The sequence below is a fragment of the Nicotiana tomentosiformis genome, chromosome 4 (genome assembly GCF_000390325.3).
Source record: "Nicotiana tomentosiformis chromosome 4, ASM39032v3, whole genome shotgun sequence".
Classification (NCBI taxonomy): domain Eukaryota; kingdom Viridiplantae; phylum Streptophyta; class Magnoliopsida; order Solanales; family Solanaceae; genus Nicotiana; species Nicotiana tomentosiformis.
In genome coordinates this window covers 111,805,555-111,826,526 of record NC_090815.1, presented here as the reverse complement: position 1 = coordinate 111,826,526, position 20,972 = coordinate 111,805,555, and the positions used below count along the sequence as shown (strand labels likewise).

At 36.2% G+C, this 20,972-nt stretch overlaps 1 protein-coding gene across 1 annotated transcript; it reads right to left on the bottom strand.

Moving 5' to 3' along the window:
- Window positions 1-7,257: 7,257 nt before the first annotated feature.
- LOC138910354 (uncharacterized) lies at window positions 7,258-7,767 on the bottom strand. Its single transcript, XM_070201586.1, has one exon. It carries the CDS (start codon window positions 7,765-7,767, stop codon window positions 7,258-7,260), a length of 510 nt encoding a protein of 169 aa, XP_070057687.1.
- Window positions 7,768-20,972: the final 13,205 nt, after the last annotated feature.

The following is a 20,972-nucleotide window of genomic DNA, read 5'->3' as shown; positions in this document are numbered from 1 at the left end:
ACCTCTGCGCCTTGTGTACTGCTGGAACCAGGTGCCTCCTGGACCTGAATAAGTTGTCCCTCAAGAATAACATTTCGTGCCTTCAACTTCCTTATCTCTTCAGTGGCAATGTTCTAAGATTCAATCAGTTGAGAGATAGTGGAATTGCTGACATTTTTTCTTATCGATGCACTCATACTCTTCTAAGGTGGTCTTGGAGAAGGTCTGCTTGTGAGTACCTACTGTAGCCTTTCTCAAAGGGAATTTGAAGAACTCAAATACTTTGGTGAGTAAAAACCCGTAGGGCAGGCCATTATTACCATCCTTGAAATTTACCACATTCTTCATGTGCTCAATCATGATACCCGGCAGATTGATAGTGGAGTATGCATCTAGTGCTTCCATGAGGAACAGGTCTACTCATGACGTAATGGAACGCCTTTCTGCACAAGGGAGCAAAACCTTGTTCACCATCTCGAATAACAACTGGTATACTGGAAAAAGGGCCTTCTTGTGTACCTGTTCCCCCTGTTGTACTGCATCATCCTTCAAAATGGTATTTCTGAAGTTTAAAGAACAAGTCCCCTCAATGGAGGATATTCTGTCAGTAGGCACTCCCAAGATAGTTCCGAACACAGCCTCATCCATCACAAAGTCAACACCATTCACATTCATGCAGATATTGTCATCCTTGACTGTGAAAAAGTCAGCATAAAAATTGTGCACCTCTGCCTCATACACCTTAGGACTCTTATTTGTGAACAAATGTATCCACTGTTGAAAGTCACAGATATCAACTAGTTGGCGCATTCCTGTCATGTCAAGAATATCATGGGCAAATGTTCTACCCCACAGCACCTTCTGGTTTCTCAGATTTTCCATTCCTTCATTCTTGGCCATACCCACCTTACTTCTTGGAAGAACCATGTTCCTTATTGGCACTAGCCTTCCGTTTCACTGATTTTCTCACATTTTTTTCTTTCTTTGCAGATTTCTCAGACACTTTCTCACCAGACTCCTCATCCACTTTCTTACCAGACTCTCCCACTTCAACATTGCCAACCTCTATCACTCTCACAGATGACTCTTTCCCAGATTTTGGAACAGTAGGTTTATTAGAGGACTTACGAATTAAAGGACTGGGTTCCTCATTCACCTCGTCATCAACGTCAAAAACAAGTGTTGTAGGTGCTACCTCTTCATGTACTAACTTTCCACCCTTCACCAACCTTCTTCTCTTCTTTTCTTTCTTATTTTTCTTCAGATCTAACTCAAGAGCTTCCTTCTTTTGCAGCCTAGTAGTAGGTATTTTAGGAGTGGGCGTTTTGGGAGTTGCCCTTCTACTCATAGCACTAATAAAGTTTGCAAAAGCCACATTGTCATAGTCCTCTTCACTACCCTCATTCTCTTTCTCAGACAGAGATCTCATCTCATAAGCGACAATGGTCAATGGCTTAGCATAGAAATGATGAGAGAGAGCGGGATCAGTACTGACCTGGGGTTCTTTTGAAGAACAGGGGGTTTCATCCCAAGTAGGAGCAGAGGGCTCCCCTTGGGCGGAGGGATCAGGTCCCTCATGTGGTTCCCTAGTAGTACCTTCAGGTGCAAGATTTTCGACAGGCACCAGTTCCCTACCCTCTTCTTGTAGACTATCACCTTTCCCCTGAGACCCATTGGTTTCAGACACACTTTCATAACCACCAACCAAATATCTCTCAATAGCTATTGACAACATATTCTCTATGGCCTCTTGTTCTTTCAACCCTAAAGTAAACTCAGAAGGCACATGAAGAATATTACATATAAAATCGGCAACATTCAAATCGAGACCTGGGGTAGTCATCGCTGATTCATCACCAGTACGAACCACACCTTGTTGTGCCTCGGAACTCTCTTCCAAACACAGACTGGAGACTTCTTGATTTTCTTCTCCCTCTATTGTTTCTCCCTCAGCCATTTTTTTTGGCGAGGCAGAAGGAGAGGTCGTAGCCATAAACCTCTTGGGATTTGAAGTTTTGCGACTCCGATGAGAACCAGAACTTGATTGGGTTGGAGAAGAGGCAGTGGGTGGTTGGTAATCTTGCTTAGGGATTGGACTGAGTGGCATAGGGTACTTAGACTCTATCACCGGTGTTTCAAGAGATGAAGACACAGTGGGGATGATACTGGGAATATTTGAGGCTTCGAGATTCTCAGACATTATGGAGTATAGTGAGAGTTTATGGAAGAAGTGAGTGTTTGGTTGTTGGGAGAAAAGGGAATTTTTGGCTTTTGATGTGAATAGTTATGAGAGTGATAGCTTTTGGGTTTATCTAAAAGGGGTGAGGGACCGGTTAGGAAAGGGCATTGATTTTCTAGGTAGGCGGGTCATTTCGTAACGGGTAGGACGCTTGGGTTCTAAAAAGGGATAAAAGGAGATACTGACATTTTAATCACGTGGCACCTTTTTAACCATTTAAAAATTATGCATGAGAGTACAAAAGAACTACTAACCTGCGTCAAAGGAACCAGGTTCTCTGACAGATTTTGTAAATATGAGCCTCATCCTTTTACCAAAGTGCAATACCATTAGTTCCTTGTTTGCTCTGTAATCGCCATGCTGTCTACCTGTAACGGTATAAAAATGAGTTAGACCTTGTTAGAAAATACTTTTTAGCTATTTTACATGTTCATTTCTTTCATAGATATTCATCGAGGGACCAGGTTCTCAGCTTGATTTTATCAACCCAAGTGCCAGACGATTCTTTTCAAAGTGCTCTCTGCTCAGTGCTTTGGTAAAAATGTCTGTAATTTGATCTTCTGTGCTGCAAAACTTCATGCAGATAAGCCCTTTTTCAACATTGTCTTTGAGAAAATGATGTCGCACATCAATGTGCTTTGTTCTCTTATGCTAAACTGGGTTCTTTGCCATGTTGAGAGCACTGGTGTTATCACACAGTAATGGCACATAATCAAAAAATACGCCAAAATCTTCTAACTGCTGCTTGATCCAAAACAATTGAGCACAGGAAGAGGCAGCTGCCACATACTCAGCTTCTGCAGTTGAAAGAGCCACTGAGTGTTGTTTTCTTGTACCCCATAAAATTAGACATGATCCCAGAAAGTGTGCCATGCCAGAAGTGCTTTCCTATCCACCAGATAACCAGCATAATCAGCGTCAGCATACCCAATCAAGTCGAAATTGTCTTCTGAGGGATAGTAGAGAACTCCTGCGTTCCTTTTAGATACCTCAGGATTCTCTTGGCAGCCTTCAGATGAGATTCCATTGGATTTGATTGAAACCTGGCACATAGTCCCACACTAAAAATGATATCTGGTCTGCTTGTTGTGAGATACAAGAGTGACCCAATAATGCCTCTATACATGGTCTCGTTCACAGGGGAACCAGGTTCATCCATGTCCAGACGAGTGGCAGTGGCAATAAAAGTATCAATGATTTTTTAGCTTTCATTTCAAATCTCTTCAGAAGCTCTTTGATGTACTTATGTTGATTTATTATTGTGCCCTTAGGAGTTTGCATGACTTGCAGGCCCAAGAAGAAATTCAACTCCCCATCATGCTCATTTCAAGCTCATTTCCCATGAGCTTTTCAAACTCCTCACACGGAGAATCATTTGTTGCACCAAAGATGATGTCGTCAACATAAACTTGCACAATGAGCGGGTTCCTCCCCCGTTTCTTTAGAAATAAGGTGTTGTCAATTTTTCCTCTTGTAAAGCTATCTTATAGGAGAAAATTTGACAACCTTTCATACCTTGCATGAGGAGCCTGCTTCAGCTCATATAAAGCTTTGTCAAGCTTAAAAATATGCTCAGGATGCTCATGACATTCGAAGCCAAGCGGTTGCTTGACGAAGACTTCTTCTTTTAGAAAATCATTCAGAAATGCATTTTAACATCCTTTTGGAACAATTTGAATTCCATATGAGATGCAAAGGCAATGAGAATTCTGATGGCTTCCATTCGAGCAGCTAGAGCAAAAATTTTATTATAGTCGATCCCTTCTTCTTGATTGTAGCCTTGAACTACTAATCTTGCCTTGTTCCTTGTTGTGTTCCCAAACTTCTCAAGCTTATTTCTGAATACCCACCTCGTTCCTATGATAGTTCTGTCAGTAGGTTGAGGGACCAGGTGTCACACGCTATTCCTCTCAAATTGATGGAGTTCATCTTGCATGGCAGTAATCCAGTCAGCAACTTTCAATGCTTCCTTGATATTTTTAGGCTTAATTTGAGAGAGAAAGGCTGAGAAGGCAAGTGAGTGTCTTGACTTTGATCTAGTTTGAATCCCTAAGTCAAGAGGAGTGATCACATTCTGAAGAGGGTGTGAACTTTTGTGCTTCCAGTTAGACACCTGAAACTCATTGTGAGAGGGTCCAGGTTCTTCTAAATGTGACCCATTGTTGATTTGAGTCCTGCTTCTCTACTCAATATCTGGGGTTCCTTGCACAGCATCAATGACTATGTTCTCAGCTTCAGTTGTTGTGATGGGGGAACCAGGTTACTCTGCATCAGCTGGAGATACATCTGCATTATCATCATTTGATTCCTTGACATGACTCATCATGTCAGCCTTTCCATTTGTCATATAAATGACTTCACCGGGAACTGTTGACTGCTCTACTTCTTGATCAATCTTATCATGTGAATCTTTCTCACATAGGTGGTGTGATTCATCAAAGATCATATGTATGCTTTCCTCAACACATTGAGTTCTTTTGTTGTAGACTTTGTAAGCTTTGCTTTGTGATGAATAGCCCAGAAAGATTTCTTCATCACTTTTAGCATCAAATTTTCCAAGTGCTTCTTTGCCATTGTTGAGGACAAAATATTTGCAGCCAAATGTCCTTAAATGTGTTAGCTTGGGTTTCCTCCTGTTCAGCAGTTCATACGGAGTTTTGTTCAGAAGGGACCTGATGATGCACCTGTTCACCAAGTAGCATGCAGTGTTAACTACTTCTGCCCAGAAGCTTTTTGCAATACCACTGTCAATCAACATTGTCCTTGCTATGTCTTCAAGAGTCCTATTTTTCCTCTCTACAATATCATTTTGTTAAGGTGTTCGTAGAGCTGAAAAATTGTGACTTATGTCATTTTCAGCACAGAATTCATCAAAATTTGCATTGTCAAACTCTGCGTCGTGGTCAGATCTTATACACACAACATTATAGCTCATCTTCACCTGGATTTTCTTTACAAATGCAGCAAACACTGGAAAAGTTTCATCCTTGGTTTTGAGGAACAATGTCCAGGTGAATCTAGAATAGTCGTCCACTATAACAAAAATGTACTTCTTTCCTCCTCTACTTGGCACCCTCATAGGCCCACATAGATCCATATGGAGAAGATCAAGTGACCTTGAGGTGATGACCTCCTTTTTGGGATTGAAGGAGGACCTGATTTGCTTTTCTTTTGCACATGCATCACACACCTTGTGATCTTTGAAGCTTGACTTAGGCAGGCCACGAACCAGGTCCTTCCTAACCAAATTGTTCAGCAATGTAAAGCTTGCATGACCTAATCTTCTGTGCCATAGTTCAACATCATCATCAACAGCACTCAGACAAGTAAGATCCCCATTTTGCAAGGACTCAAAATCAGCAACATAGATGTTTTTGTATCTTTTTTCCATCAAGACCACTTCATCGGTCATAAGATTTGTGACTGTGCAGACTTTTGACACAAATTACACTTTATTTCCTTTGTCGCATATTTGGGAAACACTCAGTAGGCTATATTTCAAGCCATTCACATAGTACATATTTTTAATTGAGTGAGTGAGTGACTTCCCAATTCTTCCTACTCCCAGAATGTATCCCTTTTTGCCATTGCCAAAGGACACACTCCCTCCTTGTAGGGCTTTGAGTGAAAGGAAATTATCGATGCTTCCCATCATGTGCTTAGAACAGCCACTATTCATGTACCATTTTGGTTGTTTCCTTTCACTGCTCCCTGCACAAGAGAATCAAGGATTAGACTTAGGAACCCAAATAAGTTTGGGTCCCTTGTAGTGAGGAAAACGGAAAATTAAACTTCGTTTTATCCAGGTAGGCAATACACGTTTTTTAACGGAGGGACCAAGTTCCTTAGCAGTAGTTATCTTTTCAATAAAAACCTTATTTTTTCTGTTGGGCCTGAATTCTAGCCTTACAGTTTTCTTTAAAGTAACCAGTGTTGCCACAATGAGTGCAAAGCTAGTTATCAGGGACAGTAACATACTTGCTATGTGGATTGTAGGGAGTCTTTTCCTTTTGTAACCCGACTCCCTGTCTGTTCCCACCATTGCTTGTATACATGGCAGCAATTGTTTCAGAGGACCAGGTCCACTTTAGAGATTTTTTCAGGTCATTTTTAACTCTGCCTAGATCTTCTTGAAGCTGTCTGTTTCTTTCAAGTTCAACACACAGACTAGATTTCACAGATTTGAGTTCAATTTCAAGCTCAATGTGTGCCTCACTTGCAACTTCCTTTCCCTTTTGGACAATCCCAGAACAGTTTCCCTTTTTTAATTCCTCTATTGTTTCTTTTAGGTATATGAATACTACCAACAAGTTATCTCTCTCGTTTTCTATGTCCTCACCTTTTTTAATCAGAACACTCTTTTCTCTCATTTGATCCTCGATGGTTTTTTTAGGTCAACTACTACGATTACCAAATCATCTCTCTCATTTTCTACCTCTCCTAGCTCAATAGTTAAAATATTTTTATCATTTATAAGATTATGATAAGCATCAATTAAAATATTTTCCAAAGATATAAGCTTTTTCTGAGAGTGAGAATTCAGATTTCTTTGAACGTCTAGAAAGTTTAGCTCATCATCATCAGATTTTGCAATCAGGGCAAAGATAGAATCATAGTCAGCTGCTGCACTTTCAACTGCCATCATGGAACTGTCACCTTGTTCATCATCTTCTCCAGATTCGCTGGAAGAGTCTCCCCATGCAGCAAGAGCTTGTTTCATAACATTATCAGTGGTATCTTTTCTCTTGAATCTTTTGTTAGGAACCGGGTTCCTTTTGACTGCTTTGTCTGTGTTGTGCTTGTACTGATCTTGCTTGAGTAGAGGACAATCCTTGATGAAATGACCTGGCTTCCCGCACTTATGACATAAGCCATACCCTCTTGGCTTGCTGGAGCTGCCCCTTTTTGGAATGTCTCCATTTCTGCGAACTATCTTCTGAAATCTCTTTGTCAAGTAAGCCATATCAGCATCCTCACAACTTGATTCATTGTTGTCTATCTTGAGGACCAGATTCTTCTCCCTTTTGGGATCTCTTCTCTCATGATCTTTTTTTCTTCTTCTTCATTTCATAAGTTTTCAAATTACCAATGAGTTCATCAATGGTCAGCTTTTGTAGATCCTTTGCCCACGTGATAGCATTTACTTTGCTTTTCCAAGAACTAGGTAATACGCTGAGTATTTTCCTGATAAGTTTGTTCCTTAGAATAGTTTCTCCGAGAGAATGGAGCTCATTGATGATGGAGGTGAAACAAGTGTGCATGTCCTGAATGGACTCATCGTCCTTCATCCTGAAGAGTTCATACTCAGTGGTTAGCATATCAATCTTCGACTGCTTGACTTGAGTTGTCCCTTCATGTGTTGTTTGGAGAGCTTCCCAGATCTGCTTGGCAGATTGACATGCGAAAATCTTGTTGTATTCGTCTGGCCCAATACCACAGACGAGGATCTTTTTTGCTCGAAAGTTCTTCTCTATAGCCTTGCGGTCAGCATCGTTGTACTCCTTCCTAGTCTTGGGAACTGTCACCGCTGATTCCCCAATGGTCTTCATAGGAACGAAGGGACCATCGCAAATAACATCCTAGAGCTCTGAATCTTTAGCCATGATAAAATCATGCATCCGTGTCTTCCACCATCTGCAGTATTGGCCATTAAATCTTGGTGGTCTGTAGGTAGATTGACCTTCTTCAAAGTTTGGTGGAGCAGCCATGAGGATCCTTTCTAGGTGTTAGCCTGATAGAAAGAAACCGCTCTAATACCAATTGATAGAAACTAAGGTCCACCAAACTATATAAAGAACCAAGTTCTCTATTAGTTCTCACAGAACACACACACACACACACACACACACACACACACACACACACACACACACACACACACACACCAGTAAATAAATAACACAATAGAGTTTTACGTGAAAAACTCCCAGCTCACGAGATTAAAAACCACGACCTACACTCGTAGGATTTCAACTTCAGTCTGAGCAAACTTTAGATTACAAACTATTGTAACCTAGGAATTAACCTCTTAATCCCTCACTAACTTGCAATAACTCTATTACAAGCCCATTTGTAATAACTCTATTACAAAGCTTACAACTCGACTAACTCTAACCAAGACACAAACACAAGGCTTATGGTTTTACAAAAGGTTTCCTACACAATACTTCTAACTAAGCTAAGTAGGAATTACAAGTAAATCACTTTAACAAAGGTGCAATACAATTAAGGACATATAATGATTCAATGCAGGAAAGAAAGAAAGAGAAGAGAAGGAAACGGGGAAAATAAAAAAGAAAAAAGGAATTTTTTAAAAAGGGTTAGTATTACATTAAATACAACTAATTAAGTGTAATTAAATGTAACAACCAATAAAGAAATGACATCTATATAATTTAAGCATATTTTAATATTTTTCATCTTCCCACTCGCTTTGAGTGACGTGAACCCACCTTCTCTGTCACCTCATCTTTGAAGGAGATATTAATTTCACTATTGATAAGAATAGGATGGTATTAGAACGCCCGTAAAGGTTGATTCTGAAACTAACTTTTCGGGGCAAGTACAAGGTGCAACTTATGTATTTTTCCTATTTATAATATAAACATTATAAATTTAAACATTTATTTTAAACTTAATGAAAAAATTTAAAATCTTACAAATATTATTACATATTTAAAATCATAAGTTTTAAAAGTCTTATAGGTTATAATCACACAAACACACTGACATTATAAATTTTAAAATTTACAGTTTTTAAATTTATTAATTTTTTTCTTTAAGTTCCTCGTATAAATTGAAACACCAACAGGTAGGTACGGGTTCGCGCAATTCACATTTCATATGTTAGCTTGTGTGTCCCATGTGATCCAAGCACGCTATATAATTTGGAAATTCCTTTTAACATTTTGAGTGTAATATAAATAATTTATACTATGACTTTGTTCAATAATTAAGAATTTGGTGACCTAGCATATATATTTTCATGTTCATATGCCAAAAGTTCCAAGACTTTAAACAGTTTCGTAATTTTTTGCTTTTGAAATTTATGTTATTTCTGCATTTTTACAAGAAAATTCAACGATAAACAGTAGAAAAGGCAGTGACCACTGTGTTTCACTCTCATCTTTGTTTTTCTCTGTTGCATGAGTCTCTAAAACTCAGGGAAAACACTCAGCTGGGATAATAGCAGAGAGTACTGTTAGTGATAGCACAGATTTGCAGAAGAGCACATGCACTAGCTTAACATGGAGTCAGACTTTAGTTATTCAACTTTCACCTTGACTGCTGACAGCTCCCAACTCAGTGGAGGAGCGGCCGAACCGAATAGTTTTATTCCAAATACTATATTTGCTTAAAATATTAATTAAATTGTATACAAATTATTAATTTTGAATCAAGTTGCTTAGAAGAACAATAATTCTGAACTCATAAACCTTCAAATTCCGGCTCCGTCTCTGTACCAACTGAGTTCTTCTCAATGTGGCATAGAGTCGAAGGGACACGTACGATATTAAACTTAAACCACTAGTTATCAATATATGTGTATTATCGTATGTGTATATCTTATTTTTAAACTAGTGAATTAAAATCTTCACAATTATAATTTCAGTAACTTATTGATCATAAACTTAACGACCCCTTGGAGACCGGAAGATGGGAAAGAGAGACAAGAATGACATATAAACGCTGGATTGATTAGGTTTCCATCCTGTTGGCTGTGGGGGTAGGAAACTGACTTTTCATATAGCTGCCGCGAAACCCCCACCACTCCACAAATTAAAGGCAAATCTAGGTGTATGTTTATTACTGTATACTAATAGTGTACAAATCTTTTACACAAATAGGCTAAGATAATTTACGGTAACATAAATTCAATCCTTCCCAAAAAAAATGAACTTTTCGAATTTTAAAAGTCAATTTTTTAAAATTTTAATTGCAAATTTTGACATAGAATTCTAAAGTTTTTTTAAACAAAATTTATAGGAAAAATGACACTGTATAATCGCTCTCAAAATAATAGTAAAAAAAAAAATATTTTATATATATATATATATATATATATATATATATACACTCTATGTTATATACAAAAATTATACAAATTTTATCGACTACTGAATATAAATAGTTTCTGGCGCGACCTAGAAGTGATAATACCCCAAATTTATATATTCAAAAACTATATTAAAAATATTATATGTCTAGCCCACTAGTAATCCTGTCCACTTTGGGCTCAGGCTCGCACGACTTTAAAACGCGTCACTAGGGTCTAAGTCTTGTTTACCGATGTGATTTTGCCCTACCATCGTTCAAGGTTGCACACGGAGTGGTTCTGATACCACATGTAACAGCACAACCCCTAATGATATGGTCCGCTTAGGGCACAAGTTTCTACGACTTTAAAATGCGTCACTAGAGTCTAAGACTTGTTTACTTATATACCTAGCATTTCTCTCGTGTTTTGTCGATGTACAACTTGTCTAAAGTGTCGCACTATAAGTCACAATAATTAACAATTTAAAATATTTAAAGGCATATAAACATACTGCAGTCGAAAAAACAACTTGTTTGACTCTCGAAATTCAAAAATTATTACTATTTTTTTGGGACGAGAGAAATACTTTTCTATAATAGTGTAAAATCAATGGCACTGTTAATATGTATGAAAGTTAAATAGAGAGAGACAGAATTAAACTCACACAATATATAATTATGTCACACTCCATTCCTAATTCAGCAGGAAGAAGTGGAATTTCAGCAGAAAGATAGAAAGATGGGGAGTTAGGAATGACTAAACAGAGAACACAAACTGACGACTGACTGAGGATTTTGTATCTTTTGGGGACTGTATACACTATTTGAGGACAGTGAGTGAGTTACTGGGAAATTCTGACTACGATTCGCCCGTAAGTCTCGCGCTACAAACCAGAAAGGGACCTCAATTTGACTACTGTTTGTGGCCCCCCAAACAGTTCCTTAGGTCCTGCCCAACACAAACCACTTTATCATCTTTCTCTTCTCACTCAACTTTTTCCGTTAACTATTAACGTAAATGTAAATAAATCTCCACTCTTTAAACTTAACAGTTTAATCGTCACATGTTTTTAGTGCCTAACCAATTTTTTCTAACAAACAGATTAAAAATTTGCAAAAATGTTACTATATAGTTAGCAGCTCGTTTTATGTAGAGGGATTTCAATAATTTATATATATATAAAAAAAATTATTTTTACTCTAAGCATCTTTTTCATTTTCTATGTCACTCATTATCATGCTGGGAGTGTGTGAACAAAGTCACATCGAAAAGTAGAAAAGAAAAATAAGCTAACTATAAGGAGTTGTATTCTTTTACTAGTGTGAGGCTTTTCGAAAAAATCATGCGGGCTTTGTCCAAAGCGGACAATATCACATCATATTAAGAGTATTTTTGAGCGGTTCTAGCCCAACGTATCAAAGAATGAATGTTCGTATATTTGACCCATAAAAAAGAATTAAATATACCTATTAAGAAGATAAAATTAAGTAAATAAAAATATGTTATTTTTAATAATTTAAAATTTTAATTGAAATGATCACATTAATTAAACAAGCCTAATGCATGAACATTGGATGAGAGCTTTTATTTTAAAAAGCAGCAAAAAGACAATTAAACCAACTCCAATCAATATCATTTCTAATTCTGAAGTCAAGTAAAGTTTGTCCCGTACATGTTGATTAATGACAGTTTTCAATAAATAATTAATCACTGTGGAAATTAAATTACTACTCCTACTAATCACCTATCAGCAACAGTTCACAAACCTTTTCATTGGGGAACATTATATACTGTTTGACTAATCATATGATGTTAATTAAAGACTAGAAATTTAATGATCAGATAACAACTAGGTTTAATTAATATATTTGTGGGATAATGATAGGTTAATTTAACAATCAAATAAAAATAAATAGAATCCTAGGAGATAATATGCTTCGTACATATATGGTTCATGCATTTGTACTACAAGCAACGTGGATTAGCGTGGTTCACACATAATTATACTTTTACTAAGCAAGCTGGATAGATTTCATTTATCATCATACTCCTTTCCTACAGCTGCTTCAGCATTATTTGCTTTTATAAACAATAAGCTCACCCAACTGATAGGAGAGCTACATCATTTGCTAGGTTTACGCAAAGCTTAAGCATCACTCTTTCCATCTCATAATCCACATTGAAGTCCCCTTTTTTGTTTCCCAATTGGTGTCTTGATATGTGTATCGGGGATTTGATTAATCCGAATTTGTGAATAATAAAATTTATTAAAAGTTAAGTGTTTCATATTAGAATTTTATTCATTTACATCGCTCGAACATCAGACATCTAGTTAATAGTGAAGGAAACATATCTATCTCATCACAACATTTAATTTGGTAGTGCTAATATTACTCATACATGGACAATAAAATAAGACTTGGACCTACCCGAAAACCACGTAATTAAAAGGTTTATGTTAACCTAATCATGTTAAAATTTTCTCAACTTTTTAACCATTAAAAAGATAATCAATCTTCTACTTTTAACCATCAAAAAGGATAAATAATCTTCGCTTTTAGGTAGCATAGGCTCACTAAACAAAGTAAATTAATTTGCATGTCAATCGATGACAAAGGCGTTCAACGAAGGACAATGTTACCTTTCTCCTCGCTTTGCGACCTTTATGGAAAATATTTAATATTAATAAACGCTTTAATTAAGTAAAGGTTACGAAAACAATAATGATCTCTACCATTTATTTCGTTTTCTATTTTTTTACACCAAAATAGCTCGACATTCTAAAACAACCTGTCTAATCAATGTCCTTTCCATGAAAATTAAAATTATTCGGCTCTTAAGAAGTAGTAATTGTGAAAATTCATAATAGTAACGCTTTTGCAGTACACATAGGAAGTGCATTATTATAACTAAGCGGCCCTAATGATAGCAAGTATTCCCAAACTATTAAGTATTAGGAAATCAGTCTCATGAATAAGCAATTCAAATACTAGTAAATTAAGGTTTAATAATGGCAAAACATCTCTAGACCTTGTGCTTGAAAGGAAAAATTTCTTAATATAACAAGTTTAAAAATGTAAAGAAATAATTTTGAATTTTAAAATTTTAAATTAGAGGACCTTTTACAATATATCAAAAATTTTATTTAAATCATAATGACATAAAATATAATATTAATTTAAAATTTACTAGATATAAAAAAGGTATATTTTTTAAATAGATTAAAAGAAAAAATACACAAATAAACTAGAACGTAGGGATAAAATTTTTAAGGAAGATAAAAAATCTCAGTTGGTTGGTATAATGAAGTTTTATCTTATTAGCAAGGATTCAATTTCCACATTATATTCCCTTCACTCATTTCCCCTTCCCTTCTCCTGTGAAGTAAAATAATAAAATAATAAATTAATAAAGATAAATAAGGGAGACATGTGAAGCTCAAACTCAGAAATCTGGGGCAGGAACAAGGCAAAGAGGGGGGGGGGGGTCCAGATCTGGCTAAGGGCGCGCGAAAACAGCGCGGGAGCTGTTTCCCCATGCTTCTGAACTTACCAGAATTCCATCAGACATCATTAATTCCCCCCCCCCCCCGATCCACCCACCCCACCCCGGCGTCCTATCAACAGAAACCTTTGTCAGTCCCCACCCATCTTCACCACCTACCCTGCTACATAAGTCAAAAAGAATAGGCTCAAACCATCCCCCCCCCCCCCCCAAACCCCCCTAAAGAAAATTGCTTTCTCTTCCTTGGGTCATATTCTATAATGTAATTTATATATTTTATACATTTAACTCTTTTTTGGAAAAAATAAACTTTTAAAATTTTGCTACTTTAAAGATAATTATATACCTTTTTTGGGTAACTGATAACTATTTACCTAATATGTAAAAAGCTGGCATAAATCACAAATAATTTTATGGAAAAGAATTTTTATTTTGTCACTTGATCTCATTTTGAAGTTGTTTTCTTGTGAGCAAGAAGGTTAGCATAGAAGCAGTTAATTCTTTTAGTGAACTCAACAGCATATTGTAAGAGTTACTTTAAATTCTGCAATATTTTCATTAATTTATAACGGCCTTTATACTTTTTGATGGAAGATGAATCTATAATATGTGGGATGAAATTATGTTTTTGGGCAATCTGTTTGACCCAAAATTTAGATCTAAGTTTAAAAATTAGATTTAATAAAATAGAGTTAATCTTAGTCGATATTAATATCCAAAAGATATATTAACCGATTTTGTAACGGGATATCACGAATATTATTTAAGTAGCAATGAATGGCGACAATAGTGCTATATTCAATGATCCAAAAAATAATGGAAGTGACATTAAATAATAATAAATAATAATGAATGATATTTATGTAAATAAAAGTATGCGAGTCACCCGAAAAGGGTGAGATTAATAAATGATTGATAAGCCTTTGAATATTCGGATTCTCTTTGGATCGTGGGAGAAAAGTTGGCTAAAGATCCGAAGAAAAGGTGTATTTGGTATGATATAGCAAAAATCTTCAAAGAATGTCAATGTGTTATTTTTTACAATGAGTGTCGAATCTCTCCTATAGCTACATATCTTTCTATTTATATGGGCACATGGGCCACAAAAAACCCTAATAGTACAGATTCGAGGAATATTCATTGAAATATTCTCTTTAAAATCTTATTTCTAAAACTAGTCTTTACTACTCTGCTAAAGGGAGTACTCGTCCTCGACCTCGCCTTCATCCTTCGTTGACATCAAATTGATGACACGTGGCGGCCTTCGAATGTGGGACCCATCTAAAAGAAATAAAGAAAAAGTTAGAAAAAGTTGCAAGTTGGGTTGCTGGAAAAAGATTAGCAAGTTGGGCGGCTAAGTCACAAAAATGTATTTCAACCGATGGCAATTTGCACTGCAAATTACAAAGAATAAATGTGATTGGTCTAATGGTACGCAAGTTTTTTCTATAAATAGGAGGCTTCATTTCTCTTTTGAAACACACCAAAAATAAAGAGAAGCTAAGTAGAAAGCAAAGTAGTGAGAGTAATCCACAGATTGTTGTCTGTGAGATAAATAGTGAGTGGCAGTATTATTGTAGTGATGTGTTTTAAAATAAAGAGTGTTATTTCTTTCGAAGTTGTAGTAGTCTCTTGACACTACTAAGTTGTAATATTATAGTGATAATATTGCTCCGCTCGGGTATTGTATTTTGCCCCGTTAAAAGATTTAGTGTTATTGTTACTCTCTTATGTTATTATTGTTTGCTGTGGATATTATTTCTAGGCGGGATATATTTATTTTCCCAACAATATGGTATCAGAGCCATGAAAAATAATGGTACGCTATCTTTTCAGTACCCCTGTCTCACAAAAGATAATTATGAGAAATTATGTCTACGTATGAAAGCCATTCTTGGCTCTCAGGATGTATGGAAAATCGTAGACAGAGGGTATGCAAAACCCGATAATGAGGAAGCTCTGCCTCAAAATGAAAAAAAAAGGTTTAAGAACATGGTGCATGGGATACCATCAATCAACCATCCCAATCAATTGTGTGAAGCTTGTTTTCTTGGAAAACATGCAAGGAGGAGTATTCCAAAGGAGTCCATGTCAAGATCAACCAAACCGCTCCAGCTTCTTCACACTGATGTGTGTGGGCCAATCAATCCACCTTTCTTTGGAAAAAGTAAATACTTTCTACTCTTCATTGATGACTTTAGTAGAAAGATTTGGGTTTATTTCTTGAATCAAAAATCTGAAGCTTTTGCTGCTTTTAAAAATTTTAAAGTACTTGTAAAAAAAGAAAGTGTCTATGAAATAAAAGCTTTAAGGTCCAATAGAGAAGGCGAATTCACTTCAAAAGAATTTAATGACTTTTGTCAATCTCATGGAATTCATCGGCCTCTAACGGTGACTTATTCACCCTAACAAAATAGAGTTGTAGAGAGAAAGAATCGAACGATTCTTAATATGGCTAGATGTATGTTAAAAGATAAAAGTATACCCAGGGAATTTTGGGCAGAAGCTATATCTTGTGCAGTTTATTTGAACAACAGGTCTCCAACCAAGAATATTAGAGATCAAACCCCTCAAGAATCATAGAGTGGAAGAAAGCCAAGTGTCAAGCACTTGAGAATCTTTGAGAGCATAACCTATGCTCATGTGCCATATCAAGGGAGAGCGAAGCTTGACGATCGAAGTGTCAAGCATGTGTTTGTTTGCTATGATACGAGTTCAAAAAGCTACAAGCTATACAACCCAAGTAGCGGCAAGATGATGATGAGTCGTGATGTTGAATTTGATGAAGAATTGGCATGGAATTGGAAAGCTCAGGAAGAAACTTATATGATTTTTTTCTATACTTTGGCGATGAAGAAGAACCAGAGACCATGAAACTTGTGCATGATACAACTCCACCTCCTTCTCCAACCAATGTTGCATCTACTTCTTATCAACAAAGTTCAAATGAGCAGTCGCAAAGGATAAGGAGCATTCAAGAGCTCTATGATGGCACAGAAGAAGTTACTAATTTGATTTTTTATATTGTCTCTTTGCTGATAGTGAACCAATAAATTTTGATGAAGTTGTCATAGAAAAAGGTGAAAACAAGCCATGGAGGAGGAGATCAAGTCAATAGAGAAGAACAACACTTGGGAGTTAATAACTCTTCCCAAGGGTCATCGTGCAATTGGAGTAAAATAGGTATACAAGACAAAGAAGAATGCTGATGGAGATGTGGAGAGATACAAGGCACAACTTGTGGCTAAAGGCTACAAGCAAAGGCAAGGCATTGACTATGAAGAAGTTTATGCACCTGTTGCCCGCATGGAGACGATTCGTTTACTGATCTCTTTGGCGGCGCAAATGAAGTGGAAGATCCATCAACTAGACGTCAAGTCAGCCTTTTTGAATGGCTATCTTGAAGAAGAAGTCTATGTTGAATAACCATTGGTCTTCGTGGTCAAAAACCATGAAGATAAAGTGTTGCAGTTGAAAAAAGCTTTATATGGATTAAAGCAAGCTCCATGCGTATGGAGTAGTTGCATCGACAAAAATTTTCAAGACAATGGGTTTACTCGTTGTCTCCATAGCTATGCTCTTTACCTTAAAGTTCATACTAATGGAGATATCTTGCTTGTTTGTTTTTATGTTGATTTTCTTATTTTCACGGGTAATAACCCAAGTTTGTTTGAAGCTTTTAAGAAAGATATATCCCGTGAGTTCGAGATGACAGACGTAGAGCTTATGTCATACTATCTGGGCCTAGAAGTGAAGCAGATGGATGATGGAATTTTCATCTCTCAAGAAAGCTATACGAATGAGATCTTGAAGAAGTTAACATGCTCGACTGCAACCTCGTGAACACACCGATGGAGAGTGGGACAAAATTGTCCAAGTTTGATGAAGGAGAAAATGTTGATCCCACATTTTTCAAAAGTCTTGCGGGAAGTTTGAGATACTTGACTTGTACCAGGCCGGATATACTCTTTGCAGTTGGAGTAGTAAATCGCTTCATGGAAGCTCCTACCTCCACCCATTTGAAAGTCACTAGAAGAATTCTTCGTTACCTAAAAGGTACGATTGACTTTGGGCTATTTTATTCTTGTTCTAGTGATTTCAACCTTATGGGATTTTGTGATAGTGATTATGCGGGAGATATTGATGATAGAAAAAGCACAACTGGTTTTGTATTTTTCTTGGGTGATTCTGTTATTTCTTGGAGTTCAAAGAAACAGTCTATAGTTACTCTCTTGACTTGTAAAGCCGAATATATAGCAGTAACATCTTGTACCCGTCATGCTATTTGGCTAAGAAGATTATTGAAGGAGCTCAATTTGCCACAAATTGAAGCTATAGAGATTTGTATTGATAACAAATCTGCACATACACAAGATATCATGATCGAAGAAAGCATATAGATACAAGATATCATTTCATCAGAGAATGCATTGCCAAGAAAGAAGTCGAGCTCAAGTATGGGAGATCTCATGATCAAGTTGCAGATATCTTCACAAAGCCTCTCAAGTTTGAAGATTTTCAAATGTTGAGATCAACACTCGGAATGACCAAGAAAATTTAAAATTAAGGGGGAGATTTGTGGGACCCATCTAGAAGAAATAAAGAAAAAGTTGCAAGTTGGGTTGCTGGAAAAAGATTGGCAAGTTGGGCGGCTAAGTCACAAAAACGTGTTTCAACCGAAGGCAATTTGCACTGCAAATTACAAAGAATAAATGTGATTGGTCTAATGGTAGGCACATTTTTTTATAAATAAGAGGCTCCATTTCTCTTTTGAAATACACCAAAAACAAAGAGAAGCTAAGTAGAAAGCAAATTAGTGAGAGTAATCTACTGATTATTGTGTCTGAGATAAATAGTGAGTGACAATATTATTGTAGTGAGGTGTTTTAAAATAAAGAGTGTTATTTCTTTCGAAGTTGTAGTAGTCTCTTGACACTACTAAGTTGTAATAATATAGTGGTAATATTGTTTCACTCGGGTATTGTATTTTGCCCCGTTAAAAGATTTGATGTTATTGTTACTCTCTTGTGTTATTATTATTTGCCGTAGATATTATTTCTGAGCGGGATATATTTATTTTCTCAACATTGAAGACTTTGTTAATACTGATTAAGCTCACATATAATTATGATAATTTTTAGCCCATACACAATCCTTATATCATTAGCTATTTTTTAAAGTTAGTTTCAAGGTTCATTAGGTATTAGCCAAACAGTAAGGAACATTATGAACCATTTAATGGAGAATCTCAAGCTAATATGCAATGAGTGCGAAACGAATGGGATCGAGTTTAGCGCTTGAAAGCTATTGAAGACGAGTGAGTCAATTCAATGCTCAAGAGTCAAGACTAAGAGAAAATTCCACTTATTCATATATATGCGGATCCTCATTCAATATAATCTACGAGCTTTAAACTATTTCAATGGAGAATCAGATGAATCATAGGACTTTGCTTTCGACGCTTTAAAGACTCAATAACAATTTCATATCGTCCTTATTTGTTGCAGGCAGTTTATAGAAATATAATAAGCTCACGTCTGTCGGTTTACATCATAATATGGAAAAATAAAAGAAGAAGAAAGGATTCACATGTTGACTGTAAGCCCATTTCCTTAACTAATTCGTACCTCATTTTGTCCTCATTAGACCCCCTTTTATTCTAATTTCAATTCTTAATTGTTTGATTTAAAATTTTAAAGTGAACAAGGACAAAACTGTACACTCAATCTTGATTTCTTCAAATAATTAGTATGACCTGGATAATTACTTTATTTATTAGGATTACCTCCATTTCCCAGCTTTCCTTAAATTCTCTTGTTTTGCATTTTTACTATACTAGTGTGGTACCATTTTTGTGTAGTTCCATGAGAATAATAGTCTCAATACTAGTTTACCACTTTCATAAACTTCCCTTAAAAAAAAATTAATAGTAGTAGTAACTAGTAAGGGCTTCAAAATTCAGAGAGGAAAGATAGGCTAACAATGAACCCATGTGGAGTGGGGCAAGAAGAAGCAGTTACATGAGACAGGGAAAGGTACTGTGTTTGGGAGTTTGATGGCCTAACAAATAGTTTAATCATACATACTAAGGCAAGCAGATGGTGGGAGTCTATCAACTCGATTCTGACTTGTGGGCCCTATTTAAAGTTGGGCCGTGGGCCCCTTGACAATCTTGGATTATTGGAAGTCACAATTTTTTAATTTTAAATTTAGTAATGTCGATAGTATTATTTTCGACTTCTCTATTATCGATTTTTTTAAAATGAGGTGAATATGCTTTTTTGAGTCGAGGATATATTAAAAACAGTATATTTATCTTCACAAGTTAGAGATAAAATCTACGTACAAAGTACTCTCTTAGACATCTGTTGTAAGATTACAGTGGGCATGTTATGTTGTTATTGTACATAATATTATTAATAGAAATTAATTATACAATATTTAACTGTTCTGGGAAACAAATTAAGTTCCATTTAAGTTACAACAAAGGAAGATAATGCAAATACTATCCAAATTACTCCTCTAGATATTGAGTTGATTTCGCCTCAAAATGACATAGTACCGCATAGTATTATTAATGCATTCACTGCCTTTTATATAATAAATAATTATAGATGTAAACTAAGTATCTATATAGACTTCACATGTCTGGCAAGAAGTTGAGACGAGGGTTCGAGGAAAAGTTGGTATTATAAATCATGAATCGACAGATGTAGCAAGTTCTACTTCGTCTATCTCGTACATGAATATATTTTTAAATATTAATATAAATACAAAGAACAAAATTCAATGACTCTAAAGGATGGAATTGACATAGATACATATAAAAAATGTTCGGATGGATGTAAAGATTACCCAAATGATTAATTTCATTTCGGATCTAGGTAGTCCTCTAGTAGTATTAAATATTAATATGGACTTATTGGGAATAAACAGCCAGTGTTTATTGGGACGTTATGGACCATGCTTGCGTGATCACAGTAACTCTATTTGACTTGATTAGATAGTGGCACTACCCCCAACCCTAGAACTCTACACCCCCACCCCCACCCCCACCCCCACCCATAGTCTGTACGATTTCTTTTTGGTCATCACATTTATTCTTTGGCAACAATCTTTTTAGCTGTTCACCTCTAAGTGTCTTGTCTTGTTTTCTACAGACCCAATTTTCATCTTTTACCTTTTCTTTTTTAACCTCAACCTAAAAATGTG

What these genes read in the sequence shown, in the direction of transcription:
- LOC138910354 (XM_070201586.1), bottom strand. Translation starts at nt 7,767, where the DNA reads ATGAAGACCATTGGGGAATCAGCGGTGACAGTTCCCAAGACTAGGAAG.